General features: G+C 38.7%; 1 protein-coding gene across 1 annotated transcript in view; it reads left to right on the top strand.

Moving 5' to 3' along the window:
• Positions 1–19312, top strand: part of LOC121303615 (regulator of G-protein signaling 3-like) — a 188556-nt gene that overhangs the window by 44032 nt on the left and 125212 nt on the right. Inside the window, exons 9-14 of the mRNA XM_041234411.1 lie at positions 7988–8069; positions 10145–10250; positions 10761–11157; positions 11456–11495; positions 13063–13277; positions 16198–16281. Coding sequence (XP_041090345.1) covers positions 7988–8069; positions 10145–10250; positions 10761–11157; positions 11456–11495; positions 13063–13277; positions 16198–16281 — 924 coding nt within the window. The remainder of the gene's footprint in view (positions 1–7987; positions 8070–10144; positions 10251–10760; positions 11158–11455; positions 11496–13062; positions 13278–16197; positions 16282–19312) is intronic.

A 19312-nucleotide genomic window follows, 5' to 3' on the forward strand; every position in this document is an offset into this window, starting at 1 on the left:
GCACAGACATTGAAGAGGAGTGGGACCATTCCACAGGCCACAATCAACAGCCTGATCATCTCTATGCGAAGGAGATACTAACTGGTTTTCTGATCCATGCTACTATCTTTTTTTTTTTTTTTTTTTAAGGTATCTGTGACCAACAGATGCATATCTCTATTCCCAGTCATGTGAAATCCATAGATTAGGGCCTAATGAATTTATTTCAATTGACTGATTTCCTTATATGAACTGTAACTCAGTAAAACCTTTGAAACTGTTGCATGATGCGTTTATATTTTTGTTGTGTATATCTCAATCATTTCTGTTTATGATCTGGTTTTTCAAAGTTACACTTCCTGACAGGGATGTTGAAATCTGTTCTGCATGAATAGTTTGAGAAGGTGAAAATGCTTTCTCATTTGGCGCTGCAGTAAAACATTGCTCTGTGCTTGCACTGGAGAAGATGCATACATAGTGATGGTACATATTGCATCTCTTTGCATATTGGAGCTATTCTTATCTTTGACTATGAAGTGCAGTGTACTAAATGTTATAAACATTACTGAGAAACTACAATTTAATACAATTGAAATGTATTTTAATAATACCAATTTTACAAACATTTTTCTTTTCACGGACAAAAATGTATTTAAAACTGTTCCATTGATGTGTTGGTTTCCACTTGTGTGGGTTTGTTTCTTTTTAGAACAGGGTCTCCCCCTCTGCCCCGTGTGTCGTATTTGTTTATTATGATTTATTTACGTATGTGTTTATATAAATGACTGTGGGGCTGTATGTTTTTGTTTTGTTTAATGATTTTGTTGCAGCGTGGATGGGGAGCCCATCCACATTAATAATTAAACCTTGTGCAGAAGGCGGCCATTTCCCGAATTAAGTGATTAATTTGTTGCTAATTGGGAGCTGGTCACCTGTATAAATACCTGCAGCTCTCTGCACTCAGTGGGTATGTTCAGAAGTGGAGAGCGAGAGGAGAAAGTAATTTAAAAATAAACATAGGATCAGTGAAGGCGATTGCCCAGCCTGACCAGTTTATTTGTGTTTGAGATTTTGTTTTGTTTAATTTTTTTTTTTTTTTTTGTTTAAATATTTTATTTATTTATTGTTCTTTTAATAAACGGCACGCTGCGTCTTTTGCAACTGCAGTACCTGTGTGCTTCCTCATTCTGGCCTGACGTCACCACTCGCAGTCATCCTGTCACAGGGTTCTTTCTTGGTGTGCATTGTCTTGGCATGAAGGCAGTGTGTGTGCTTAGATATTCTTGTAACGTTTCATAAAGGCCTAAGATACAGTAGGTAGGAGGCAGTGTTGGTTCTCTAAAGGGCATAGCCAGCTAATGGCAGAGCTGGAGAGTTTGTGTTTTCCCACAAGATCAGTCACCATTAATACAACATTTCTTTACTAGGGTATTAAAGCATAAATTGATTTTTCCCTCAATGTTGCATTTCCCTTAACATGGTTTCAGACTTCACAAGCATGGCAAAGTGTCAGTGTCTGGTGTATTGTGACTCAGTCGGGTTGCTTTCACAGTGTCTGCATCCGGTGTATTGTGACGCAGTCAGGTTGCTTTCACAGCGTCCGGTGTATTTGATTTTAAATCAAGGGAAGTAATGTTAAAGCTGTACAATGCACTTGTAAGACCTCATCTTGAATATTGTGTTCAGTTCTGGTCACCTCGCTATAAAAAAGATATTGCTGCTCTAGAAAGAGTGCAAAGAAGAGCGACCAGAATTATTCCAGGTTTAAAAGGCATGTCATATGCAGACAGGCTAAAAGAATTGAATCTGTTCAGTCTTGAACAAAGAAGATTACGTGGCGACCTAATTCAAGCATTCAAAATTCTAAAAGGTATTGACAATGTCGACCCAAGGGACTTTTTCGACCTGAAAAAAGAAACGAGGACCAGGGGTCACAAATGGAGGTTAGACAAAGGGGCATTCAGAACGGATTCTGAGATTCTGGGAGCAATAAGACACAAACAACCAAACGAACGAGATGGGCCGAATGGCCTCCTCTCGTTTGTAAACTTTCTTATGTTCTTATTGTGACTCAGTCAGGTTGCTTTGACTGTGTCCGCGTCCGGTGTATGGTGACGCAGTCAGGTTGCTTTGACTGTGTCCGCGTCCGGTGTATTGTGACTCAGTCAGGTTGCTTTGACTGTGTCCGCGTCCGGTGTATTGTGACGCAGTCAGGTTGCTTTGACTGTGTCCGCGTCCGGTGTATTGTGACTCAGTCAGGTTGCTTTGACTGTGTCCGCGTCCGGTGTATTGTGACTCAGTCAGGTTGCTTTGACTGTGTCCGCGTCCGGTGTATGGTGACGCAGTCAGGTTGCTTTGACTGTGTCCGCGTCCGGTTGCTTTGACTGTGTCCGCGTCTGGTGTATTGTGACTCAGTCAGGTTACTTTGACTGTGTCCGCGTCCGGTGTATTGTGACGCAGTCAGGTTGCTTTGACTGTGTCCGCGTCAGGTTGCTTTGACTGTGTCCGCGTCTGGTGTATTGTGACTCAGTCAGGTTGCTTTGACTGTGTCCGCGTCTGGTGTATTGTGACTCAGTCAGGTTGCTTTGACACTTAATTGCTTTCAACTTTTTTGCACAATGCTGTATACCCCGGCATATCCTTCTAACATTTAGTGCCCTAGTCCCACCACAAGTAGTCTGTTTGAAAATAAATGAGCATTTATGAAAACACTGCTGAACAAAGTATCCCACTTCAGATTGATGTTGAACATCTTTCTATTTCCTGCAAACTGTAGAGAATTTTTTTTTTCCTGTGTTCCATCGTTCTGAAACTCGTCTCTTGGTGCCTGCCTGTGTGTTGTGACCTTTCAATACTAGTTTTGTTTATTTATTTATTTATTTTCTTTAAAGGGCAGTCCTATAGACTACTCCAAAACAACCAGTCACAATATCAATGTCTTGTTCTTATTATTGAAAAAAATATATACTGTTTTTTTTTTTTTTTTGACAGTATTAAAACAGTTATTGTGTGTATTGCTGAAGGGCTTTTGTCCAAAAACGTCCTGAAATAATGTTTTTTTAAGCCTTTTGTGTAAATGCAAAAAAGAAAAATATTTTTATTTTGTTCACTGAAGTTATACCTTCTCTCTCTCTTTCTCGCCATTATATGCAACATGTTATTTAAAGTAGAAAAATATCACATGAGAAAGAATACATTCTGTAAGTCTTACTTTATCACCCCAAAATCAATTACAATAATATATATATATATATATATATATATATATATATATATATATATATATATATTATATATATATATATATATAGTGCCTTTCACAACAGAATTATCACAAAGCGCTGTACAATCAAGAATAAGCAATATCAAAAAGGAAAGTTTTTAACCTACTTTTAAAAATCAGGGTCAGGGAGTGAGTTCCAGAGTCTGGGCGCATAATTAGAAAAAGCTCATCCACTCATAGAGACGAGGTGGAAGGAAGAGACAGAGCAGGCCTGAGTTAGAGGAACACAGAGAGAGACGAGGTGGAAGGAAGAGACAGAGAACAGGCCTGAGTTAGAGGAACACAGAGAGAGACGAGGTGGAAGGAAGAGACAGAGAAGACCTGAGTTAAAGGAATGCAGAGAGAGACGAGGTGGAAGGAAGAGACAGAGAGCAGGCCTGAGTTAGAGGAACACAGAGAGAGACGAGGTGGAAGGAAGAGACAGAGAAGACCTGAGTTAAAGGAACGCAGAGAGAGACGAGGTGGAAGGAAGAGACAGAGAGCAGACCTGAGTTAGAGGAACACAGAGAGAGACGAGGTGGAAGGAAGAGACAGGGCAGGTCTGAGTTAGAGGAACACAGAGAGAGACGAGGTGGAAGGAAGAGACAGGGCAGACCTGAGTTAGAGGAACGCAGAGAGAGACGAGGTGGAAGGAAGAGACAGGGCAGGTCTGAGTTAGAGGAATGCAGAGAGAGAGATGAGGCATGTACGATGTCACCGGTTCACAAATGTAATCTGGACCAAGTTCCCCACAAGCCCTATGTCAGAAGAAGGACCTTAAAATCAATTCTGTGCTTTATAGGCAGCCAATGCAAAGAAGCCAAGACAGGGCTAATGTGCTGTCTTAGTTTGGTACGAGTTAGGAGGCGTGAGGCAGGGTTTTGGAGTCGCTAGAGTCGGGATGGCCTACAAAGAGAGAATTACAATAATCAATCCTGGAAGAGATAAAAGCTTGAATCAGGACCTTTGCATCCTTTTGAAACCGCATGGGCTGGATTATAGAAATATCCCTAAGAGTACATTATTTACAAAATAAAGGATGCCATACAGCGTTAAATAGTATTTTCTTTATTCTCAAAATAAATAGTAGATAAAGTAAACACCACATTTTAATATATAGTTGCAGACAAAAGTATTTGGGCAGTTAAAAAAAAAAAAAAAAAAAAAAAAAAAGCTAGAGGAAAAACCACAACAAGTGATTTTTATAATTTCTAATTGTTCTATTGAAAGATATAAATTAGAGATTCAGCTTTTATAATAAAAAAAATCTTTGTGGGTTTTTCTTTTTCTTTTCTTTTTTTTTTTTTTTTTTTTAACTGCCCAGATACTTTTGCTTGCAGCTGTGGACTGCATTGGTGTGTATTCTGAATAGCCTAAACAAAGTATCCAAAGACCCATTTTGATTACTTGTTAACATTACTGAGGTTTCTTAGGCCTTTTGCAGCTGTTGAAGCTAACTGAACAAGCAAGAGTCAAATGCAAGTTTAATAAACATTTACCTGGTTCGCAAAACATATGGGGAGCATGGGCCTTTGAGGAATAAAAAAAAAAAAAGAAACCTCAACCTTTTGGAGTTCACTTACTGCAGTCCACATAACAAAAAACAGCTTGCCAGCATAAAACAAAACCGGGATCAGTACATTTAGAGCGTGTTGCATCCTCCAGCTCTGCACTCAGGGTGGCCCGCTGCTTCGTAACTGTGTTGCCAGCTGCTGAAAACATCCTTATACTTTAACATTTCTCTTGCAAGTTGGTATTTTTTTTTATAGAAATCTCACACATCTAACCGATATCTTTTTCCACTTGCCATTACAGAAGCTGTCTAACAACTCCTGGTAACGTGTTTAATACTATAGGCTCAAGCAAAAACACGCTGTGATCCGTTTTCTGTCAATAATGTAATTTATGTGGGACACAGACACTTTTTTTATTTTTGCATTTGGAATACATGTAAAAAAAAAATGTTTGTTCGGCTATTTGTCCCAATAAATAAAGTTTACACTTGCCACTTTTAAGCCGACTACGATGGCTTAGATCTTTATTATTATTATTATTTTTTTTTTTGTAGTATAAACATGCTGTCCCAGGTCCAGCCGTCTTTAACGTGGCTGCTGTAGAGGGGCCTTTGCTCAGTTTTTTGCTCTACTGTGAACGCAGAGGTTCCTGAGACGCTTGTGTGTGTAGGTACACTCGTGGGCAACGCCCCCATTATCCGTGCTAACAGGCACTGACAACAACAGGAAGTTGGCATTGTTACTCGGACAACAACAAAAAATGTCTTTGACAGAATGCTGAGAGAGGCAGAGGATTCCAAAATACAAACACTTTTATACATGTGCTATGATGTGAAAAGACATGGTGTATAATTTATGTGGGATAAATGTGAGATGAGCCTAGTTTCCACAAAACTTTTTCAGAAATATTATTTTTCACACATCTACAAACGTAGCCAGTGGTCCACATGAGGAAAAATTTGGTTTTGTGAGTACCTTTGTCTGAATTAAACCAGTCATTACAGTAAAGTTGCTAAGAAAATGAAAGGTTTGCTTTACAGGGCAAATACAGTCCTTTATTTTTAAACAAAGTGCTTTTAGACCTGCACATAGAGCTTGTTCAGTTAGATTCATCACGGCGCTGACTAACTGTCGTACAATTTGAAAAGTAAAGCCGCAAGTTTGTCAGTTTAAATGTCTAGGCTTTCCTTTTTAAAGGTTATCACCGCAGGTGCCGTGATGTGAATATATGTGGTAAGCACTACTGTAGATTCCGCTCCAAAAGCACTTCTCTTTAAACAAAGCACTGCACTCTCCTGACCAAGGAAATCTTTTGATTTTATGAAAGGTTTTATTTTTTTTAATTGAGTCAGACAGAGCCGTGGTACGTTATGGTAAATAAACTTGAGTTCTGGGGGGAGAACATTCACAACAGTCACAAGTGTTTCTTTTTAGCTATTAAACTAATGAGTTTCGCTTTTTCTTGAACAGGAAAATAAGTATTTTTCTGGGTAAGGAAATACAGGGGAGCTGTTTGTTTATATTTACTTATAAGAACAGTTGTCCGACTGACGCGTAAATGTGCACAGTAACCCTGCAGAGACTGGAAGTGGGAATGTAAAGAAACAGGCGTTATGAACACATCGGAGTCTGACAAGTAGAGGGTGCCTATTGCAAGTTTTTGAGGCTTCGCTCCTTTTCTAATGGCACAATTAAGTCTTGGTGACAAAAATGGCAGGCTTGTAGATTTAAACACTTCCCTGTGTTTTGGGAGGGTAAATGTCTTCACGCAAGGGCTGGTCGATATGACCTCATCGGACACACACTGCCGTTCAGGGGCTATTGTGTGCGCATACTGGGCCAAAGCCAGTTTAGGTCTGTGCTCGAGTGTAAACAGGTGGTCATCTCTGCGCCAGCTCAGCTCAGCTCAGCTCTGTGCCCTAAGTGTAAACGCACTGTTAGTCCTGGACCTTTGCACTGTGACCTACTGTGAAATAGGCAAATAGAGTGCTTGTGACACTTTAATATTGTTCTAGTCAAATCTTTACTGAAACATTTACAAACACTCCAATACCTTGATATTTAAATGTAAGAGACACGCCAGTGCAGTGAATGTATAGATTCAGAAGCAGTGCTATTAAGTTCAGACTGCTTACACTTGCCCATATAACAAATGTTATTGTAGGAGATTTGCAATGTGCGTTTTATACAGTTATGCTTATAAGGAATTGTATTAGTAGATTTATAGAAAATAATCTTTAGATACTCAGCTATTGCAGTCACTTAGCCAATTTGTAATGAAACCCTCCCCCTGTTTGCTCCATCTTGTCAGCTTCCCAGTGAGATAGACAGAACCCCACATGGCTGATTTTAAACAGGCCACACCTGTTGTTTTTGTAGATTGCACATCATTCAACCTTTTAACAATATTTATATTTTATGAAAATACCTCATTATTGCACATTAGGCGAGACAGTAAAATAATATAATAGGCTAATAAAATGAACAAAAACAGAAAACATTGATTTGTTGGAGTTATTTAAAGGATCTGGCATAGCTGCTTTGGGCAGAACATCAAATATTGTCATGCAGGTGCAATCAGTTCAGCTGGAAAATGCACATCTAAATATTTGACTTAAAGGATTACAGCATTGAACGTTTGTGAAAATCTAACCAATACTTGATATAGTGAATTAGTTATCCAGTCATCAATCAATCAATAAATAAAATGCAGTTGGGCCTCAGCTGAATTAGGAGGTGTTTCATGTGAGGGGTCAGAAACACTTTCCAGTGCTTCATGGGAGGGGTGAGCAACACTTTCCAGTGCTTCATGGGAGGGGTGAGCAACACTTTCCAGTGTTTCATGGGAGGGGTGAGAAACACTTTCCAGTGTTTCATGGGAGGGGTGAGAAACACTTTCCAGTGTTTCATGGGAGGGGTGAGAAACACTTTCCAGTGCTTCATGGGAGGGGTGAGCAACACTTTCCAGTGCTTCCAGAGTTGGGCGCCTACAGGAGTGTGTTGCTTTAACTGGGGTTGCAGAAGGTTGTGGCTGTACGGGTGAATTTGTGGGTGGTGGTAAAAGCAAGATAAGTGCATTAGTGTTTCATACAGCACCAGCATTTCTAAAGTCTGTAGAGATTACAAGCGTAACAAGAGTCTGGATGGTTTAGTTTGTCTGAGAGCAGAAGAATGACAGAAAGCTAATGCTGTTGAAACATGAACTCATGAATTGTTTGGGATTGTCTTCCAGGTCACAATCCTTCGAGGAAAGGATGGCTACGGATTCACCATCTGCTGTGACTCTCCAGTTAGAGTACAGGCAGTAGACCCAGGTAAGGCATACTCTTCAAAATCTCTCTCTCTCTCTCTCTCTCTCTCTCTCTCTCTCTATATATATATATATATATATATATATATATATATATATATATATATATATATATATATATATATATATTTTTTAAACAGGCATGATTACCTAAAAGTAAGGTTATATATTATATATAAAAGTATATATCTTATATCTATCTAAACAGTGTTTCTGTGTGTAAAAATGTCAATATACAACTGAAACAACATTTAAATAACTCAACAATCTTTTTTTTGTCATCTCTGTCACTAAGAATTACAGAAAAATTGGCAAATATACTGTGGTATTTATTTAGTCAGAGAACAGAACAAAGAAAACTCCGAGGCAAGCAGTAACAGTAACACTATTCAAAAGCCATCTGAGAAATCACCATGCAAGTCTCACAGTGTGTTATATATATATATATATATATATATATATATATATATATATATATATATATATATATATATATATATATGCAGCAGCGGCATCTAAATATCTCCTTATAAGACTGACTAGCGAGTATGCAATATTTAAACTCGACACAACAGATACATCTCACCAGTATCCTCCGATTTCAGAAACATATTTTAAAACAAAATTAAAATCTCTCCTGCTCTCTGCTGAAACAACCGTTGGGCTTTTAAACATGGTCGGGTTCAGAATAGAATGCTACTGTGCTCGACGCGGCCGGGAAGGACTGGGGCCCTGCGCAAACTCACACGGAAGCCGTTTAGTCCACATATCATCTAATGCTGATTTACAATCTAGGGAAATGATGCCAGTTCCTGTCATCGGTGTGAAAACAGCCTCATAAATTATTGTTCAGCTTCTCTTTAAGACCGCAAAGTCTGAATAGGATAATTTCTTATAAAATAAACAAACGCTCAGAAGCCCCTCCCTCGAGTGCCAGTGCGGTGCAGTGTTTGGCTGTTCCATGAATCCTCCCTCAGAAGTGGAAAATCGGTCTGCTTTCAATTCACAAATGTCATTTCATCTCGAAAATGTTACTATAAATGGCAATGTTCAATGTAATGTTTATGGCAAATAAAAAAGTACAAAATATATGTTACAATCAAACAGTCTTCAGGGACTATTTTTTCTCAGTGGAAGGATACATAATATATATATATATATATATATATATATATATATATAATATATATATATATATATATATATATATATATATATATATATATTTCCTTAAAAAAGCTAGTTTGTATAATTATTTTTTTAAAAATTTAGCCATTTTGTAAGCGAAATAACCCACTCCAAGGTGTGCGGCAAGATAATTCTTACAAGACTTCCTGGGTGTGAATTGTCTTACCGCACACCCTGTCATGGGTTATTTATTACATATTCTTTTATCAAAGTTACCCACATGGGTAGCCACAAATACATATGAAACTTCACTTTTTAAAATGGATAAATAGACTGTGACCCAACTAGTGAGAAACCAATTGTGTGCTTACAGTAAGCAGTAAACTGCTGAGTTAGTTTGGCAAAACTGAAACCATTCTCTCATCATGCCAAGCTTTTTTCATGCCAAGCTTTCTTCATACCAGTCTCTCATGCCAAGCTCTCATCATACCAGTCTCTCTTCATGCCAAGCTCTCATCATGCCAAGCTCTGATCATACAAATCTCTTTCCAATCTCTCTTCATACCTATCTCTGATGCCAAGCTCCCATCATACCAATCTCTTATGCCAAGCTCCCATCATACCAATCTCTCATTCCAATTTCTCTTCATACCAATCTCTGATGCCAAGCTCCCATCATACCAATCTCTTATGCCAAGCTCTGATCATACCAATCTCTCTTCATACCAATCTCTCATTCCAAGCTCTCATCATACCAGTCTCTCATGCCAAGCTCTTATCATGCCAAGCTCTCATCATACCATACTCTTCCCTGTTGTCTACAGTTGCTACAGTTGCTATCTTTTCCCCCATTTTAACCGTGGACATGTGAAGTGGCTGCTATATTTATAATCTGTGTATTTTTATAATGTTATTTTTTTTTGATAATTAACAGCTGTTATACTATTGTAGGAGGTCCAGCCGACCAGGCAGGGTTACAGCAGTTAGATATTGTATTACAGCTGAATGGACAACCAGTGGAGCAGTGGAAGTGTATAGAGCTCGCTCACACTATAAGGTAATTTTGGAAGTTGCTTGGCTGTTTTGGGGCTGTGCATACTGCATATAGTGATTGTATTCATTGCCCCTACCTCTGGAATTTCACATGACAGATACTTTGTTTCGATACTTGCTGCTTGTCGTTTTTCTGTCCCAACAATACGAGATCAGAGCACCAGCACTGCAGGGTGTACTGTAACACTTTATATTCAAATCCTAATTGTCTGCCAGCCAATAATATAGTTCATATATTAGCACTTAGTATTTGGAGCTCTTGGTTTAGCTACTCTTCTGTTTAGTACAGGGATATTCAGTTAGATAAGATATTTTTCTTTGTTACTTAATCAAAAAAGGCCTTGGTGATCATGCTGTATATTGTGCATTGAGTGGACAGGGTGCACATCATGTTGCTACACCTAGATTAGTTCATCATCTCAAATGTCAATTTGTACACTTTTTTTTTTTTCTCAAGAGTCTGTCATCTCATTTTTCTTTTGAATGACTTATTTTTATTTGAATTGGCTTCCAGAAACAGCCACAGTGAGATCACTGTTTCAGTGTGGAGGACGGTTCCTCAGATCAAGCCAGGTTTTGAAAGCCTGATCCGGCTGTCGGACAACTACAGCCCTCTGTCTCCACCCTGCAAGAGGGAGAAGAACTACAGCAGCAAGCCAGTCCCCTCAGAGCAGAGGCAGAGCTGCCACATACTGTACAATGGGACTGACTACAGCAGCCATCCAGTCCCCTCAGAGCAGAGGCAGAGCTGCCACATACTGTACCATGGAACTGACCAAGGCTCTCGTAACGGCTGGGCCCAGCAGGAGCAGGGAGAGAGTAAAACAGCCCACACTGTGCAGGGCCCCCGCTTGGCTGCTTCAGGAGACCAGAACTACATCCTGCTCGCCCCAATAAACCCAGGCAGCCAGGTACAGTCTGAACTTCCTTCATCGTTAGCATCCAAGAGCGAGCTTGTCAGTTCTTTCACTCTGTCTTACTGTTCCATTTAATAGCACCTGCAATCAGTATGTGTGAGTATGTACTCTTCTCTCTGCATTTATGTTTGACATTTAATTACATTACTAATAAGGGTACATTTAAGTTGAAATCATAAACTTGCAGAGTTATAACTTCGAGGTCCCTTCCACATTCCCCTTGTGTTGAATTGGGATCTGGGTTCCCCTTGTGTTGTGTTAATTCTGACTCTCCTGTTTTGATAATTGGCAGATCCTGCGGCCTGTGTTCCAGGAGAATTGTGGTACTCTTGGTAAGTGTTTGTTTGGAACCATATTCATAAGCACAATGTAGGGTGATTGTTGGTAAGGTTCAGTGCCTTGTAAAAGTATTCAAACCCTTCCTATGGTGTCCCATTTTGTGAAGTTACAAAATGATGCATATTTTTTTAAACAATATTTTATTCAAAACTTGAATGCTCAAACTGAAGACTTCTAAGGGTAAGATAAGTTACAGTAAATGTCAGCAAAAGCTAAAGAGAAAAAACTGAAATATGTTGCTTGCATAAGTATTCAGACCCGTCAACTCAATATTTGGTGGAAGCACCTTTGGCAGCAATTATGGCCGCAAGTCTTTTTGGGTAAATCTCTACCAACTTTGCACACCGGCTTGGTGCAATTTGTGCCCATTCTTCATGGCAGATTTGCTCAAGCTCTCTCAAGTTGCTTGGGGTCTCGATAATGAACAGCAGTTTTCAAGTCTTTCCACAGATTCTCAAGCCACTCCAGTTTAGCTTTGGATCATTGTCCTGCTGAAAGGTGAATTTTTGCCCCAGTTTTAAGTCTTTGGCAGACGGAAACAGGTTTTCCTCCTTTTTCCTTCAATCCTAACAAGCTTTCCAGTCCCTGCTGACGAGACGCATCCCCATAGCATGATGTAACGCATGGCATTGACCAAAAAGTTCCAACTTGGTCTTGTCTGACCACAACACCTTTTGACACATTTTTGCAGGATCACTCAGGTGCTTTGTTGCAAACTCCATGCTTCCTTCTTGCCACCCTGCCATACAGGCTACTTTTGTGAAGTGTTGACTGAAACACGTTTCCTCCCATCTCAGCCATTGAACTCTGTAGCTTCTTCAAAGTTGTCGTTGGCCTCACAGTGGCATCCCTCACCAGTTTCCTCCTTGCCTGGCTGTTCATTTTTGGAGGGACAGTCTGATCTAGGCAGTGTCTGGGTGGTACAATGCACCTTCCATTTCTTGATGATTAAGTAGACTGTGCTCACAGGGATATTCAGTTACTTCGATATTTTTTTGTACCCTTCTCCTGATCTGTACTTTTCAATGACTTTATCCCTGACTTGCTTTGAAAGCTCCTTGGTCTTCATGGTTGAGTCTTTGCTTGAAATTGACTACCTGACCAAGGAACCTCGCAGAGACAGGTTTTTTTATTCTGAAATCATGAGAACCACTAATATTGCATACAGAAAGAGGCCTTTCAACTAATTGTGTGGCTCGTTAAGGTAATTTTGTGCCACAGCAAAGGGTTTGAATACTTATGCAATCATGACTTTTCCATTTTTATTTCATATTAATTATCTATTTACTTATTTCTTTTTGTTTTTGTTTTGAATGTATGGAGTGGGTTGTGTATATAACACAAATTAATTCCTACTTCAAAGTGTCATGACTGCAAGCTTTAAAGCAACAAAATGTGAAAACTGTGAGAGGGTCCAAATACTTTTGCAAGGCACTGTGTGTTTACTAAGACTATGTAGAGTGACTGTTGATAAGGTATGTTTTGTTAATGTCCACTTTAACATTTCTGAAGTGCATAGTGTTTCTGTTCCTCATGGCAACACTTTGATTTATTTAATAGGAAGGGTTTATAGAGGGCGTGTTCATGGCGGATTGCAACGAAAATCGACCCTTATTGGATCTACTACAAACATGTCAAAAACACCTGTCCACGCTCTGAAGAACTACACAGATTATCAGAACTGCACCATAGTTAGATCTCATGTTCCTCACACCAGCTATGGGACATATGTGACACTGGCACCAAAGGTTTTAATCTTCCCAGTCTCTGTACAGGTAGGTTTCTTGCTGTTTTGTAAAACAGTCTTTCTAAATGTAACCCCCTGTCCCTTTTCTTGCAGTGTAACCACCAGCTGAAATACTATGTAGGGTCAGTGTTATCAGCTCAGACAGTGCTCACTAACATGTGCACAGCATACAATACGTTATTTTCTTTATGTAACCACAATAAAATGGTTTTGATGGTTACAAATTCAAATTATGGGTAATTTGATCAACTGTAGTTTGCACAATGCCTCTGCAAGGTACAGAAGGATATAAAGGCCAGCTCCTTTGATTTGTTATGAACAGGTTAGACTTTTAAAAATGGTCTACCAGCAGGTATCCTTTCACAGCTGTGGGATGCTGCAGGTGCTGTACCAGGGTCTTCCGACACCATCAGGTATCCTTTTACAGCTGTGGGAGGCTGCAGGTGCTGTACCAGGGTCTTTATACACCATCAGGTATCCTGTCACAACTGTAGGAGGCTGCAGGTGCTGTACCAAGGTCTTTCTACACCATCAGGTATCCTTTCACAGCTGTGGGATGCTGCAGGTGCTGTACTAGGGTCTTTTGACACCATCAGGTATCCTTTCACAGCTGTGGGAGGCTGCAGGATCTGTACCAGGGTCTTTCTACACCATCAGGTGTCCTGTCACAGCTGTGGGAGGCTGCAGGTGCTATACCAGGGTCTTTCTCTAGAACATGCAATAATCGTTCAATAAAATAGTCTCATGATAATAGCGCTATGCAATAATTTAATTTGTTACTATAATAACCAAATGGTCAGCTATACCCCTTAGCACGTACTTTACACAAATCCAGTGGAATAAGCTAGTGTATATACTGTGGGGATAAGGGCTGTTCATCATTAAGCTATTTCCTTAAACTTTGTTAACTTGCAATTTTTCACTTTCTTTGAATCTGTGGCTAATTGCAAAACCTTTTAGATTTCCTAAAAACTTTTTAAAAAAAACTAACTAACCTTTAAAAAAAAATGGTGAGAACAGAAAAGTATAAATTCTTCCCTCCAGGATTTCGCGATTGTGGGAAAAAATCACGGAATTTGCTCTTGCAGAATTTTGAATTTTTTTGCAAAACAAAAATGAAAACTCAAACATTTGCTCCTTCCTATCACTGTACATGTCACTAGAGTGCATACACGCTATTCGTATAGTGAGGAGTGTGGCGGGTTTCAGTGCGAGCTTCAGTTCAGCCATGGAAAGATTCCTAAGGCCATTGTGAGCTCCGGAAGCAAATCTAAATTAGCACCGAATATAACGGCAAAACATAGGGCACCAGATGCAAAGTGCCGTCACCGTCACAGCTTCTGTTAAAATGGCAGAAGACCATGACAACGACCACGGATAGACAAACAGTGGCTACTGAAGAACAAAATAAGGTAAGATTATTATTATTATTTTTTTTACAAAAGGATTTCAGATTTTAGTCGCAAGTTTAAAGTGGAGCATTGTTCTGTTACTCCTATGTGAAAGGTCAGAGAAAAACAGTGAGGACCTTGCTTGAGATGTCATCCTCATTATATATGGAAATACACATGCTTTATCTACATGGTGTAGTAACATGAATGCTCAAAAAGCAGGAGGGCGGCGAACTGTATATTAGATATTATCTGATAACTTGGGATGACAAAAATTTTTGTGAAAATCCACCTTTTTTTTTTTTTTAAATCGTTACTTTCCCGTTTGTTTTGTGGTGTGTGATGGCAGCACTTTCACACTGTGGCCTGAGTCAAAGAAACAAACAAGTGAGTTTATCAGCCTGTCACTGTTTCCAAGAGCTTGTCAGCTTCCAAACTATTTCTATGTGCTGTCTTGATGTGGATACGTTTTTTTAAATTACATTTTGGCAAATAACAAATGTTTCTAAAAAATACCCTGTTACATTTGTACAAAAATGCTCCAAGCGTACTATACATTTGTAAAACAGTGCATTTGTAAAATGAACCGATGCTGATTAGAATCCCAGTGCACCACTACAATCTAAGCTAAGCAAATATTGTTATTACTAATGCCATTAAATATAGTCATATGTTTTGGCCAGAACTGTATTTAATTTTTTTTCGAATTGTTATGTTTTATGTATTAAAAAAAAAAATGGCATCCAATAGTCTATGCTGTAAGAATTTAAAAAAAAGTGAACCCTTTGTTTTGTTGTATGTGTTTTTTATACTTTGATTTCCATGAAATATGGCAAGCATGTTTTGTTCTGTTTTTTTTTTTCAGATTTTAGTAATGAGATTTCATTAAAAAAATCAATGTAATTAACTGTGACTTACTTTTTCTTAATTATTTATACTCCTTAACACTATTTTTCATTAAAAAGTCATTGCCGCAGAATTTTGCAGAAAACGCTCTTTTCTCGTTGCAGATTTTAGGAAATTTTACCCCGGATTTCCGTGGGGACATAAATAAAGCCATTAGGGTCAAACATTTAGCACTACATTTAGGGCTACAGATGAATAAAAGGCAAGCCCAGCAGAGCTCTGTTAAAAGCGTGCGTTTCAGCCACCCACACCATGCTGACGACTGTCTGTGGCTGCAGCAGCGTTTGCATTAGTGGTCTTACTTCCTGTTGATTTTGCAAATCTCAGCCCACTGTTGTAGTTGTACCCATTAGCTAAAGTCCAGAGGCAGGAAGTGGCTTACTCTCCTGACAGCATCTTGCAGTTGCTCTGTAGCCCCCTCATGATGAAGACAACAGAGGCATCTTGTCAGGCTGCAAACATTTCATACCCACTTGATTGTTCCAGTTGAGAGATCTATATTTTAGCTTGTGGATTTTTTTTTTTGTTTTTGTTTTTACAATAAGTATGGACATGCAAGTTAAACTGGTATGAAAAATAGTATTTATTAATCTGAATAAATTCTTATTATGGGTTAAGTTTTATTTATTTATTTGTTATTTTTTGTTACAGCCTCTGGATCTGTGTAATCCTACAAGGTCTCTTGTCTTATCTGAAGAGATGATTTTGCATGAAAGCAACCATCAGTCTATCAAGGTAAGAAAAAACATATACTGAAAATAATTTGCCAATGACGACAGTAAGTAGAAGACACTCTGGGAAAACACCCTTGCAGAATTGCCTGCTGTAGTATGCGTTTTTAAATGTGTAAGTGTGTATGTGTTGGGGGGTTGGGGTTTCTGTAGACAATGCCCTCAAATTAAACTGCCGCTTCAAATTTACAAATATACTTGACAATATGGCAGTAGTGTGCAACACTGCATGCATACCTGCTTTGATGGTGTTAAACTAGTTTAGTGAGAGTTGTATCTCTTGATAAAGCCTGGCCTAATAACTTTCCTGTTTGACAGAGCTAGTGGCTGTTCTTCTTTTGGAACCCAGATTCTATGCTGTCTGTGGGTTAGGACCTAGAAATGACAGTCTAGACTTTAGATGAAGTGAATCCATATGGATCTCTTGGTGAGGGTAGGACACTGTTCTGAGCCATGTGGGTTACCTACAACTAAATCTATTTCTCTATCTGTCTGTCTGTCTCTTTCCTTTTTCTCTCTCCCCTCTTATTAAGATACAGAGCACAGGGAGTCAGCAATGTGCCAAGCTATTGTTTCATATTGAATTGCATGAAAGTGACAGTGTTTTTAATTTAGTGCTTCTATTAACTTCTACTGCTTAGAAACGTAGTTTTAGATGTTGAGGTTCCTGCATTAAGAAGGAAGTGGTACTAACCTATTAAAGCTTTAACCATAATGTTGCACAACACCAGCTAAACATTCATGTTGACACGACACCAGTATGCACAATGTATCTTGGATAATTTGAACTTTAACAAGGGTCTCCAATTTCTCACTAATTAGGAAGGTTCGTTTCCACAGTTCCAGGGTGTGTGCTTATATGAAACAAAGGACTAGTCTGATTTTAAACTAAAATATGCCAGGAATTTAATGTTTACATTTTTCATCTTAATTCTTCTATAATTATTACAATGTTGAAGTTATTGGCTGTTTTGACATACAAGTGATACTGTATTAAATCTTTAGTGGAAAGTTTTTTTTTTCTTTAAGTCTTGTAAAAAACAATGGTATTGTCTGAAAGACAGTGTTAATGGGGTGGTAAGAAGTAGTCCTTCTGTGGAAATGTGGCAGGCACGACAGTGCCTTGCAGTGCTATAGTTTGAGGTGTGAGACTGCTTCCTTCCTTAACCCTGTATACTGTGGTGCTCTGACTTCAAAGGAACTGCAGCTTTTCATTTCAGAACTTTGAGAAATAATCTGAAAGAAATTAATTGAGATATTATTTGTCTTGCACTCAGCATCTCCAGTACATTGAATAAAGTTTCCGACTATAACTAAATGACACATCGATGCATTTCAAATCATGCCCTTTATTTCTTTTGGGTGTCAATGTATATTTCTCTTGAAGATAACATTTCTAAATTACAATTACAGTTCTTCTCCACCTAGCATTTATTTCTTCACTACACTGCAGTCTACACCACAAACATGTCAACAGTAAGCAGTTAAAGATATTACCCGTCATCATGGTGGGGCTCAGAGCTTCAGGTTCATGAGATCCAGAGCTCCGGGTCAGGTTCACAGCGTGCGCTTCTTTTGTAGTTTAAAGAATATACTTAAAGAAAAACTGACACAGACGTATGCAATTCAGTATGTTAGTGTAACATCATTTAGCAGGTTTCATTCGACTTTATGAAGCAAAATGTATTAATTCTATTGGGTGATGCAAAACCTTTAAGTGCAAACACAGTAGCACCAAACGACAGAGCCAGTTCATGTCATATCTGCACAGTGCTGTACAGCACCTATAATTCAACACGCAGCTTATTAAAGGGAAGTGTGAAACAAACAATAACATGTACAGCGTGTTATTACATGGCTTGTTTATTGATAGATATATTGATATTTGTATGTTAACAGTTAAAGTATTCCTTGCTCGCCTTTGTTTTAAATGTAGTGCTGGATGCTGGAGAATGTTTTGTCATAAGACAATGCTGAGCTCAATTATCACGGCGTAACCTTCTGCACTAAGGTAAGCTTTGAGTATCAGGCGTGTGAGATCGTAAAAGGCGCTTAATCTAAGTTAAAAAAAAAAAATACTAAAAAACGTGAGCTTGGTCTGCTACTAAGGTACACGCTTTTAATTAAAAAAAAAAAAAACAACTGTAGCCAAAGCTTTGAGTAAAATCAGGCGTGTGAGATCGTAAAACGCCACTTTGATATATTTACTGCTGCTTAATCTAAGTTAAAAAAAAAAAATACTAAAAAACGTTTTCATGGCCAGTGCTTGGTTCTTATAGGTTAGTACAGTAAGCACCTGCCCTCACATTGCAATGCTTAGTGCTAATCTGTTGAATTAGAATGGAGTGAATGGAGTGAGGTAGCCAGTGGAGTACCACAGGGATCAGTATTAGGTCCTCTGCTATTCATAATCTACATTAATGATTTAGATTCTGGTATAGTAAGCAAACTTGTTAAATTTGCAGACGACACAAAAATAGGAGGAGTGGCAAACACTGTTGTAGCAGCAAAGGTCATTTAAAATGATCTAGACAAGATTCAGAACTGGGCAGACACATGGCAAATTACATTTAATAGAGAAAAGTGTAAGGTACTGCACGCAGGAAGTAAAAATGTACATTATAAATATCATATGGGAGATACTGAAATGGAGAAGGAATCTATGAAGAAGAATCATAACTTTTTCTAGTCGGAGATAAATGAATATGGGAGATACTGAAATTGGAGAAGGAATCTATGAAAAAGATCTAGGAGTTTTTGTTGACTCAGAAATGTCTTCATCTAGACAATGTGGGGAAGCTATAAAAAAGGCTAACAAGATGCTCGGATACATTGTGAAAAGTGTTGAATTTAAATCAAGGGAAGTGATGTTAAAACTGTACAATGCACTAGTAAGACCTCATCTTGAATATTGTGTGCAGTTCTGGTCACCTCGCTATAAAAAAGATATTGCTGCTCTAGAAAGAGTGCAAAGAAGAGCGACCAGAATTATTCCGGGCTTAAAAGGCATGTCATATGCAGACAGGCTAAAAGAA

Source organism: Polyodon spathula, chromosome 34 (assembly GCF_017654505.1).
Source record: "Polyodon spathula isolate WHYD16114869_AA chromosome 34, ASM1765450v1, whole genome shotgun sequence".
Taxonomy (NCBI): Eukaryota; Metazoa; Chordata; class Actinopteri; order Acipenseriformes; family Polyodontidae; genus Polyodon; species Polyodon spathula.